The 12,329-nt window shown below is 44.4% G+C and overlaps 1 protein-coding gene across 2 annotated transcripts in view; it reads left to right on the top strand.

Annotated features, from left to right (window-relative positions):
- magi3a (membrane associated guanylate kinase, WW and PDZ domain containing 3a) overlaps positions 1-12,329 on the top strand; it is a 126,724-nt gene that overhangs the window by 94,167 nt on the left and 20,228 nt on the right. For both annotated transcript variants that reach the window (XM_073470088.1, XM_073470089.1), the window contains exons 4-8: positions 1,474-1,680; positions 4,800-4,962; positions 6,484-6,563; positions 7,246-7,303; positions 10,424-10,530. In XM_073470088.1, the coding sequence (XP_073326189.1) occupies positions 1,474-1,680; positions 4,800-4,962; positions 6,484-6,563; positions 7,246-7,303; positions 10,424-10,530 (615 nt within the window). The remainder of the gene's footprint in view (positions 1-1,473; positions 1,681-4,799; positions 4,963-6,483; positions 6,564-7,245; positions 7,304-10,423; positions 10,531-12,329) is intronic.

Genomic DNA, 12,329 nt, shown 5'->3' with positions numbered 1-12,329 from the left:
TGTAGTCACAGCTCCCCGGGGAACGCAGCAGTAAATATGACAATGCAACAATCCTGGCTTTTTTGGTTTTTATGTCTGAGGGCTGGGGCTGCTTCGGTAATGAATCATGCTGCTAATAGAGATGATTTATTCAGTCAACATTGATTTTAAATCTTGAAGAACCATTGAAGGCCTGACCTCATTTTCATTGATTTAAAAGCAGAATAAATACACCAGAACACAATTAAAAACATTCATAAATTACAATCAAGAGTAGTCTAGTCGTGCTTTTAAATTGACCTATTGGTACAAGTGTGTTAGGTTTCCCAAGTGTTTGCAGCTCAAAAATCAAAAGCAGTTTTTTCCAGATTTAGTATTTGTACAGTACATGGGACTTGAATGGGTAACATAATAAATAGGGGACCAGTATAATAAAGAAGTGATGTGCTGTATGACGCCGTTAAAGGCTTTATAAATAAAAAGAAACTAATGATAATACAAACATAAGATATAAGAAATCAAATAAAACAAAAAATTAGACTTAATTAATTAATTAATTAGAGAAACCTTTCTGTCTCACACTCTGTGTTTTTGCAGATGGGAAGCCAGCAGGGGATCGTGTCTCTGTTGTTACATTAAAAGCTCCTATTAGTTCTATAAGGTGCAACTACCCAGCACGTCTGGCTCCGGAGAGACAACATGACCCTCTCTGTGTGTCAGATGAAGCATATGGTACCCCGAGTAAAACCTTCCTCGGACCAACTGTGCGGGTCGGTCGTGACAGCAATAGTGGCACCCGATGGGGAATTAGCTAAGTGAGGGGAGAAAAACCACTTTACCTTATCTGCGTAACTGTTCCAAAAACTGAGCTACGGCAGCAAAAAGCTTGACCTCATTTTGTTCCGGCCTGCACAGCACCGGCCAGATATGATTTGTAGCTAACGATCAGACTCCCCTGTGCCTTTAAAGAAATTTAAACAGCTGCTACAGTCGGGGTGAGATGGTCTCTACTTGATCTGGTATCAACAAAGTGGTTTTGCTGCTGCACTGGTGCTTAGTTGTCTCCTCCTGTTCTGTGGTGTACTGTAAAGTCAAGAGGAGACCTGCACTTCTTTCCCACTGTATTTAACCTTTGTGTGTGCGCAGGCTGGTATTACTGTACTCATAAGGTCCAGCAGTTTACCTGCTTCCTCGAGGGGCTGCTGTGTGGTTTGAACATGGGTTTAGGATTAAGACTAGATGGAGATTTTGGGTCAGCTGATTGCTAGGGGTTAATGTTAGGGCTGCAGTAATGGAAGGTACAAGTTAGGGCTGTGACATGATCGTAGACAAGGAAGCTGCAGTGGTTTGTCGATTTGTTGATCATCAAATCAAATAATAATCTGCAGATTATTCAATAATGAAAATAATCTTTAGTTGGAGTCCTAAAGGAAATCCTCTCAAACATACTTACCAGTATATTTTGTTGTCTCTCTCTTCCTCTCCTCATTCCAGGCAACTACTACGGGACCCCGAAGCCCCCCGCGGAGCCCAGCCCCGTGCAGCCGGACTTGGTGGACCAGGTTCTGTTCGACGAGGAATTTGACACAGAGGTCCAGCGAAAACGCACAACCTCAGTCAGCAAGATGGACAGAAAGGACAGCGCCGCGCCAGAGGAGGAGGACGAGGAAGAGAGGCCTCCGATGGTCAACGGCCTGGCAGGTGAGAGACGCCACTGCGCTTCACGCAGCTCGTTATAATGCACCTGTGCTCCGTAACCCCAGATGTTGTTTTTTTGTTTGCTCAATTTATTCCTTCGCCCAGCAGTTCATTATATTTTTCTCAGGATGCAAAACAGCAGGGCCTTTTTTTCTCTCCCCCTTATCACTCTTTTCTCCAAACAAACATTCTCAGGATTAGCTGTTCTGCATGCAAGGTCAGTACTAAATCACAGGAAGTAGTCTAACTCTGTCTGAGATCAATAGAAGCAATCCCCCATTGGAGGGATAGACTTCGTCCTTGTTTGAATCCCCCCACAAGGATGTCCTCACATGGCTCATGGAGTTGTCCTTGTTGCAAAACTAGTTAGAAAACTCTCCAACTGCTTTGTTATTCTAAAACGTGACAACGTAAAATGGTAACGGCCAGAATTATGTGCCGATGTGTTACATAATAACCTTCCATTTGAAATAGTTATCACTTATAATACCAGTCCCCCCAGTTTAAACCAGCCAGCTGAAAAAATGTGCAGCTTCTGGGCCTTTGCTGGAGCTGCCTCGCTCAGTTGGTCCGTCCTCTGTTCTGGCCTCAGTGACGGGTCTCCAGCACACCCTGGCCTGCTGCAGCACGACACCGCCGCTCCAGATTGTTAGCAAAATGAGCCACTCTGCACAAAAAGACCCTGTGGGCAAAAACAGCTAATTACTAATGAATATTACATTACATTGCCAAATTTGTAATTATTTGCATTTTTGTGATTAAGGATAAATAGAACAAATCACAATTTCATGCTTTTAAAGCTCATTAATAACAACAGTTTCACTAACATCATGTTGGAGACATGGGCCACAGACTTGACAGCTTCATTCTACCCAAAACTGGTAAGTTAGTCTGCAAAGTTGTTGGCGAAGCAAACATAGTTTATAGAATGAGCACAGGAGAAATGTCAGATAGGTTGGATTATGGTGTTTTACTTAAAATGTTACAGTCATTGCCGGAAATAGACTAGGGACCGTCTTGCGATTGCATCACAACACAGCCATGACCTCCATCAACATGTTGATGTTCCAAACAACGAATAGTCAATAGTCATTACTATATTATCAATCAAATTTTATTCATACAGACCCTTTCAAACAAATCAAAATGCAATTTAAAGTGCTTCACAAGTGATTGAATATTATGGGATATTAGGAAAACAAAAATGACTAACGCACACCAATTGCAATAAAATGAGTAGTTAAAATGATAAAAGATAAAGAATAAAAAATAAACACAAGCAATAACAATAGTGATAAAGATAAAGTAACACATAAAAGTTCATTTAAAAATATAGATTCAAAAAAATAAAGGGTTATGATAATAAAATAAACATCTTCAAACTCAGCTCTCATTTTGATCTCAACTACACATCTGTGAAGTTTCATGACTACATCAAAACGAATGTGGGCCAGGGGCGTAACGTGTGAGGGGGCCAAGCACCTAATTTTGGGCCCCTTGCCTGGACCATGCCAGTCTTGAAGTCAGCCTTCATTTGATCCTAACGTGAAGAACATGACTGCTTCTTGCACAGTCGTGCCGCTATCGTGCTGAAGACGTCTTTCCACAGACAGACAGATAAATATAGCTTCTTTGTTAGATCCACTGAGAAAAGGTGTTTCTAGGACCACATTATGCCGTTCGGTCCACAGCCGGAGATCATGTTAAGATATTAGCTGTGAGATTAGTCCTTATTTCTCAGTTTCTCAGTGTTTTTTCAATGCACCGAGTTCAAGTATGTCAAGGAAATGTCAATAGACTGTCAAATTCCCTGGCAATTGTGTTGGCCTGCATGACCCCTCATCTATCTGGAACATAACAGGCTTATTCATCTCATAAAAACTTCTTGTATGTTGGATGAATCGTGTCTCGCATTCACAAGAGGAATGTGTCTTTACACTATGACACTTGTCAAGGGACAGAGAGGATATTAGTTAAAAAATAATAGATCGGCGAGTGCGTTACTGCTCATCTCACATCCGAGAGCGAGAGGGAGAAACACTGTCAGACACACATCATGGCTGTGGCCTTGGGCAGTAATGATGGCGGTGTGGAGCCCGGCCAAGAAAAAAAAAACAGTCATTGTAGAAGGATGTCACTCCTATGAGCTGTGTAATCTCAAATGCAGTTTATTAAACCTTCGTCAGCGTGCGGATGGATTGGATTGTTCAAGTGGTGAGGGTGCACATCAAGAGGCGGTAGCAGAAGACATATCAACCATGCCTAGAAGGTAGTTTATTAATAGTCGCGCGTTACTGTTTACAGCCATTTTTCTTTTGTGTCCCTTTAGCATTCTCGTCAGTTTTTCTGAAGCCTACATGCCTCACATCTGCAACAGCCCAGTTTGTATTTCTCTGCGAGGGCTGAAAGCTGCCATAGCCTCGAGCAAGTGTCTGCATGTAGTCATCTATTCTGACTTTATAAGTGCAGAAACCCCCTCCTGGTTCCAGCATGAAAAAGAGGCCCCGATTTTCAGCACAAAAAGCTCTTGGCTTGTCCCAGTCAACAGCTGTCACTTTCCATTGCTGCCATTCAATTGCCCCAGCCAAACACTCAATGCCCTGATGAAGCTAGGTCATACGTAGCCAGATGAAAACCTGCAGATAGGAGCGCGCGCACGCACGCATCAAGATTAGGGCAAACACACCACATGAAGCAGCCTGTGTGATACTAATAGAGTTGTGATGTGACGCACGCGGCGGGGCTGAAGCATTGGTCAGCTCTGCCCCTTGCCTGGGAGGCAGCTCCCAGTACATCGCTGCTGACATGCAAATCCTATGGCAATTGCGGCGCTTCCGTCCTCTCTGTGTACTCTCTCTCTCTCTCTCTCTCTCTCTCTCTCTACCACTTCCACTCCTGTGGATGTAACCGTCCACCCCAGTGTACAGAGGAAAAATCAGCTCGGCAGCAGCAGCAGCAGCAGCAGCAGCAGGGAGAGATGCAAGGAGCCCAGAGGAGCTCCAATGGCGCCACACTCTCACCTCCTGTCTCCTTCTCCTTTTACCACATCCCATACCCCTACACCCAACCCATCCCTCTGTCTGTCTCCATGCCCGTGTCCCTCACCCCATGCCTGGCCACAGAGCACAAGGACAAGGCGGAGTGGAGGAAGACGGTGCCCAGCTACACCCAGTCGGCCGCGGCCATGGACCTGCGCGCGTGGAACCCCCAGGATGAAAGTCAGGATCCTTTGCCAAAAAGCTGGGAGATGGCCTACACAGAGACCGGCATGGTCTATTTCATAGAGTAAGTAGTCTCACTACTACTACTTGCATTGTTTTGATCCTGTTACTCTCCTATTACATCAGCATTATGCTAATCCCACTCCCAGTCCTCTCTCCCAATTCATCTCTTTTACCACCATGGTAAGCCAAATGTGTTGAGAGATCTGGCAGAGAGTCCTCTCTAGTCCCCTTCCAGCGTGCTCCCTTCTGTACCGTATCACCAGGTGTTCGACATGGAGGCTATCTGTTGGCAGTTGTGTTCTTCTCAATTAAGTTTTTGCTTTCATTCCCCCCTGTGTTTGATGTCTGGTCTGTTGGCTGGTGCTAAAAGCAGCAGGCCCGCATTGTTTACCTGGCTGGTTAGTGTGGCAGCCAGTCAGTGCTGAGCAGCTGACAGAGCCAGGTGCTGCTGCTCGCTGCTAAATCAATAGCTCATTCTGCCAGCCGGAGAAACAACAGGCTAAATGGAGCTCGCCACCCCTGACCTGCTCCCTCAGTTCTGCTCCTTATGATCTCTGCAGCTGCTCATTCTTTTCTTCCTGTGGTCTATGTGTTCCTCTTCTTTCTCCCTCGTCTCACCCGCCTCTCTGTACCTCAAAGGGTCCTCTGAGCTTTGTTAAGATTTCACTAATATTTAAAAAAGGCTTCTTTAATAAGCCATTTGATCCCAGCAGATTGGAAGTTAGCCACACTTTTTGTTTTTTCGGGGAGCTTGTAGCTCTGTTTGTTTTTTGAAGCTGGTGGAAGAGCTCCCAGGTACGGTGGCTCCTGAGCGCTGCTAATTGCTGAATTGTCACTGTGTCTTCAGTGTTTTTACTACAGGAGCACAGTGTGGATTTATTTTCTCAGCCAGATCTGATAAGTACCTGCTTCTCATGGCCTCTCATGGCTGTAATGAGATCTGTTGTGTTTAAACTCGTAGACGTGTCCCCTCCTCTCTGAAATTACAGTTGTGCCGTCTTCTTCTTAAACTGTAAAAAACTTTGTCTTCATTTTCTTCCTCTTTCTTCATCTTCTTCTTTTTCTTCTTCTTCTTCATCTTCTTATTTTTCTTCTTCTTCTTCCTTCTACTTCCTCTTCTTCCTCTTCATCTCTTCCTCCTTTTTCCTTCTACTTCTTCTTCCTCTTCATCTCTTCCTCCTTCTTCTCTGCTACTTCTTCTTCTTGTTCTTCTTCTTCATCTCTTCCTCCTTCTTCTTCTTTCTTCATCTTCTTCTTTTTCTTTTTCTTCTTCTTCTTCATCTCTTCCTCCTTCTTCTTCATCTTCTTCTTCTTCTTCCTCCTTCTTCTTCTTTTTCCTTCTACTTCTTCTTCTTCCTCTTTATCTCTTCCTACTTCTTCTTCTTCCTCTTCATCTCTTCCTACTTCTTCTCTGTTTCTTCTTCTTCTTCTGTCAATAAAATTAATGTGGCTGCATATTATTGGCTCTTATGAATTAACACAGATAGTATAGATACATTTCCCGATGGCTGATAATTTATCGGTGTGATATATGAATGCATCCCTGCTGCACCTACAGCCCTGTCTCCTCTCTGTACTTCAGTCACAACAGCAAGACCACCACCTGGCTGGACCCCCGCCTCGCCAAGAAGGCCAAACCTCCTGAGAAATGCGAGGAAGGAGGTAAGACAATATTTCTGAGGTTAGCTGTGTTGTGGTAGTAACATATGCGTGTCCCACTCCTAGACTCTCCTCCTCACACTTACACATCATCCCCTACTCCCTGCTGCATAGAGCAGTGTGTGCATGAGCCCCATCCCAGCCTCTCTGAAGAGGGCGCTGGCTAACAGACGGTGATTGAACAGCTGAGCGGTCCCGGGCACAGTCATGCCGGTGACACAGCACAAACCTCCGGTCTCCAGCCTGCCCCGCTCCTCCTAATGGCTTCTGGGACACATGCAGGGAGGCTCATCAGTGCAGCATCTCTCAAAAGGCAATTTTCTATGGCCCCTCTTGCGTAAAGATCTCCTCTGAGCCGCATGCGTTTGTCACACAGCAGCAGAGACTCAAGATGTTGCACACATACACACTGCAGGAGAGAAAAGGCTATTACTTTCCAGGGAGGCTGTGTAACAGCTCAGCGTTTCCTCCTCCTCTCCCTGCCTCCTTTACAGTGTGTATTAAACCCTAAACACACAGTGACAAATAAAAGCAGGCCTCTTGTTCTCTGTGTGTAGGTAAGCATGCTGTGAAGCTGCCAGTCAAAGCACCATGCCTCATTGCGTGTGTCCAATTGTCCATGTAGTGCATCAGCTGTGCTTGAAGTGATTTGCGTCTGTCTTCTCCCCCGTCTGTTTCCCCCCAGAGCTGCCCTACGGCTGGGAGAAGATTGAGGACCCCCAGTTCGGCACCTACTACGTCGAGTGAGTAAACTTCTCCCTGTGCCTGAAGGGGCCCAGAGGGCTGCGGCGGTGAACTGTGGCGGGGGATACGGCTTACTCATAAGCTTCTATTCAGTCTCTTTGTGTCTGTGCTGAAGTGACAGTCAAAAGGCTCAACCCAGGGCTTTAAATGTGTACCTGTCTGCGTCCTCTGGAGAGTTTTGTGTTTTTATATTCACATCATCTACAAGTTGACGCCATATTGTTGAATTCTGGAGCTAAAGAGGAATTCGATATGGCAGTTGTTGTGAAATGAGTTCATTTTCAGTCTATCTTGGGGGTAAATCTTGTTCCATTTTTTTGTTTTTGAAGTTAATTTTTCCATGTCCAAAATGTGTTCTGTAGTTAATAGCCATGAATTCAGTTTTGATGGATTTGGCTGTTTCCATATCCTCGTCGTCTGCTTCATGGCCGTCCCACGCAATATATCAAAGAGATGTATATCAACCAATTTGATCTGTCCTAGTAGATTAACACCCATCCTAATTTCTAGTTTCAGAGGCTCTTTTAAGTCATAAACTTATTTTAAAGATTTCTCAACTTCTTCCCCAAATAGTTTTGATGTTGCTCAAAGAGTATATGTGTGTGGTTTGCTACCACTAACTGAAAAAGCACAGCTGAAGTGATGGGGACTTAAAATGGCTCCGTCGACTCGTCCGACATAATCCAAGTCTTCGGTAAGTGTAAGATCTCAAATTGATTTGAAAAGACCCTTTTTTCAGTCAAAATCTTCATTGTAGCTGCTGAGTGTTAGCGCGCACCCCGTCTGAAGTGGTTGCGCAAGTTGGGCCACGCGTTGAGGATGTAAAAAAATGTCTTTTAAAATCAGTCTCGCAGGGTTTCCAGAGACTTGGATGTCTTGAGCCATTTTATGTTTTCTTTCAGTTGTTTTTTTCACGTTTCAAAACAAGTCCCAACCAACTTCAGTTGTTTCAGAGAATGCTGCCACGTTCTTTTGCTGTGAAGCTCCAGAAATGTTTTGTAGACCACAAAGCTTCACCTGATTTTCCATTGACATTGGTGTGAGTAGATAATGACTGAATTTTCCTTTTTTGGGTGAACTCACCCTTCAAATTATTTTTGACTTTGACTTGACCTTTAAAAATGTTTTTTGGTCTCACTTACTCCCTTACTAGAACAAAAATCCAGAATTTTCTCACATCTATTTTGCCGTAAAATCCGGCCCATGCGCCGTTTCCCTGGGAAAGACTGAAGTGTATACCTCAGGGAAATGTGGCGTTGTTGAATCTCGGGGGACCTGTCGACTACCGTACGTGATAGCAGCATATGCTATTGTTAATACGGTACTTTCCCACAGTCCTGCAGAGAAGCAATTATGCCAGTGCAGATAGCACTGGTGGGTTACAGCTATGTGTGTGTGTGTGTGTGAAAGAGAAAAGACAATGAAGGTTTAGGGTCCCTGGGAGGGAAACAAGGGTGAGATTCCATCCTGATGAAGATTGTAAACAAGAGCACAATGTTTCATTTTAGTCCCATTACTGTGGACAAAGAGGAAGAGACCTGCAGGCAGAGGCAGGGTGGGGGGGGAATCAGCGAGTCTGTTTATGCAAGAGGGTCACCGAGAGGCTGCCTCTCCTCTCCTCCGTCTCTTTGTTTGGCAAATTTTGTTGTGAATGAACGAGCAAATGCGACAGTGTGACACAAAGTCTCATTATTTCCTCAACTGCCAAACAAAACATGAGGTGGGACGATCAAGGAGCGAGGAGGTGAGACTGAGAGCAGCAGAGGAAATGAAAGGGTGGAAATGAAGGGGGGGGTGTTTATCTCTCTAGACTTAATGGGGAGGGTATCTCTGTGCATGAGTCAGACACAGCGAGAGAGCAGAGCGCGTTTCACTGAATGCACACGCACGCACACAAACACATATACCATCAGCATCTCAGCATGGGGCTGATTCACTGTGCGGTGTCAGTGCACTTTGTCTTCCCAAGGTGCTGTCATGACCAGGATTTACAGCTGTTGAAGCTCATTACGCAGACGAGCTACCTCTCTCCATTAGCATCTAACCGTGGAGGGACATTTCACTCGGTAGCAGGAAATGTTTGAGTGCACAGGTGTGATCTGCAAAACCAGTAATTGTTTTCAGATTGAGTTTGGTGTAAATTCCCGCAAATATAGCTGCTGATCCTGGTTTAGCAAGGCTGTTTATCTACAGAAACACAAAGAAGGCCGTCCCTGGACGTGTAGAGTGAAAAAGGAGCACGTTGTCGTTTACATCCACCTGCAAACCTGTCTTTTATTGATTCTTTTGAGCCTGGGATTACGGTGCATTGAGCAGGTGTCAATCCCATCATGGCAATGTGGTCTCTCACGGCGAAGATTGCTACTGATCCTCTTTATCCAATTCTCTTTGAATTCACTGGGCATTCAATTTTTTATTTCTGAGGTTCATACACGCTCTCGATCCATACGCGTTACGCTTTCGGAATAGAGCGGTTTTGAAGTTGTGGTTTTCAAATATAGAGCAACCTGAATGCTTGATGACATGCTGTCTGCCCAGCAAATAGGTTATTTGACACCCAGCCCTCATAGTCAAATCGCAGGTTTGCATGAACAGTATCGAGGGTGTGGACAATATGTGCTCTGTGAGGGCGGGACCACAGACAAAACATAAGCTGGCACTCGGATTGTGTAGCTAACTGAATTAAAGGGTAACTTTTACACATTAAAGTGTGTTTACAGGTCTTGCATTGTGGGTAATGTAGGCACAAGGGTTTTCAAAGGGAAGAAAAATGGTTCCACTGTATCGATTTGGATAGTTTGTTTTGAAACTGTCCATAAAGAGTCCAACAGTTGTGTTGTATGTGCCTACATTGCCCACAATGCAAATAAGCCATTGAGCGATATCACTGGTGGCGATTTATCAGATTACATGCAGCTTCCTCACGAGCCATGAAAGGCTTTACACAACTAAAAGTGGTGGAGTTACCCTTTAATAAAAATAGTAGAAAGTGTGATGAGTTGTATGTCAACAAAAACAAGATATAAACGTATCACAGATGCTCACTTAGGCCTTGTTCAACAACTTGTTCTGCTATTTAGCGTTCTTGCTCATCTGATGATGTTATCTCCCCTGTGCAGCCACATCAACCAGAAGACCCAGTTTGAGAATCCAGTCATGGAGGCAAAGAGAAAGATGAGCGTCGACATGCCCGCTGCAGTACCACCACCGGCAGCCACACCCGCAGGTAACTGCAGCCGTGACCGAGAAACTGCAACTGTGTTATTTGCGGTAGTTCACAAGCGAAGGAGTGAGATGATTCATGTCTTTGTTACAGAGGGAAAGTAGAAAAAGGAGAAAACGTCAGTTCAGGAAATTCCGTTTGAGTTATGTTGAACATCTTCTCCACACTGAGACATGTCAGTGTGTTGTAAGAAAAGTAAGAATTTGATGCTGGAATGATAAATATGTTTTTACAGTTCAAGAGGAACTTCACAGACATCAGTATTTTGTTTGAGTCAGTTCTGCAATGTTCACATTAAAGGTCATCGTTTAGATTGACGCCCAGGAAGTTTTTCTCTCGTTGGTCATCAGGGAAACAGACAGGAAGTGAGATCATTTGCTCTAAATTGCATCCTGGAATCCAAGAAAGATAGAGAGAGAGAGAGGGAGCACAGAGAAACATATGATGAGTGCTTTGACTCTTGAAAAGAAAACCTAAAATGGCTTGGTGGTTTCATCGCTTTGGTCCAGACTGAAATATCTCACCAACCGATGGACATTCACGGTCCTCAGAGGCTGAATACTGCGGCATTTGGAGATCCTCTTACTTTTTCTCTAAGGTTTTTAGTGAAATATCTCAACAAGTACTGGAGAGATTGCTGTGAAAGTTTAGGTCAGAAGGTCATGCTCCCCACTCGGGATGCATTGTGGTAGCTGAGGTGATCCCATACTTCCTTTTATGTCACCGTCAGAAGGTCAAAATCTTGAGTTAAACATTTTTCCCGTTCTTTTTGTCATTGTGAGCGTGTCAGCATGCTGGCGTTGGCATTCAGCTCAAAGTTTTGCTGTGTGTGAGTACGGCCTCACAGAGACTCTTTCATAGCTGTAGACTCTTATCCTTGTTAGTGTCTTAACCAACACTGCGTCACTCAAACTGCATTCAGCGCTGACAAAAGATGCGTGTGCATACTTTTCACTCGAGGATGCGTTCGCTAAAGACGTACCAAGGACGGCCATTACTGCACTTCATCACACATACTTGTTTTTAAAAACTAAATAACATAAATGAACGTCAGTCAGTGCGCAGTCGTCAGTGTTAACAGGTTGGTCCATTGAACTTCAAGGTCAGTAAATTTACATTTGGCTGTGATTTTCCTACTTTTCCTCACATAAACACATAAAGACCCAGCGCTTTTAAAACACACGTTCCGTCTTTATAGTTCTAACTCTTTGTTCATTGAAGAAACAGCCTTTATAACGAGGCATTAGATGTGTTCTCCAAACACTGGCGCACTTTTATCGTCTCCTTCACGCTGAGATGTCTGTCTGGAAGATGTTCTAACGGTTGACAGGCTGCTGATAAACAGCCCATGGCCTCTGAAGCAATGATATTCAATTTGAATAATGGAGCAGTGCTTCACTGGGCGGCAGAATTCATTTTGACAAGTAGATTATGAAATAGGGGGGGACTCTGAGGTCTCTTTGAAAAATGCTTCTTTTTTTTTGCCCCAGTCATCCGCCGAAGTTCAAAGATCCCTTTAGAGCAAAGGGAGGGTTGAGAGACAGAAGAGGAGAAAGAGGTGACTGCGCTTGAAAGTGACTTATGATCATAAATTGCATTTCTACTGGGTCATCTGCTCATCATTTACCACCTGTGGCGGGCGCCGGCGCTTGACTGGTCTAATCACCCTCCTCTCGGTCTATGTGAGGGTCTGAGGAGCTGAAGCGCTGTGTTGTTGTAAAATGAGTCAGAATTATTATACACTTCTGTGCGTGCACAGACAAAGCATGACCTTATTAGTATTCAAACCAGCCTCTGTATTT

Source organism: Pagrus major, chromosome 7 (genome assembly GCF_040436345.1).
Source record: "Pagrus major chromosome 7, Pma_NU_1.0".
In the NCBI taxonomy this organism is placed as follows: domain Eukaryota; kingdom Metazoa; phylum Chordata; class Actinopteri; order Spariformes; family Sparidae; genus Pagrus; species Pagrus major.
Note: the sequence above shows the minus strand (reverse complement) of the source record. Positions and strands in the feature narration are given on the sequence as shown.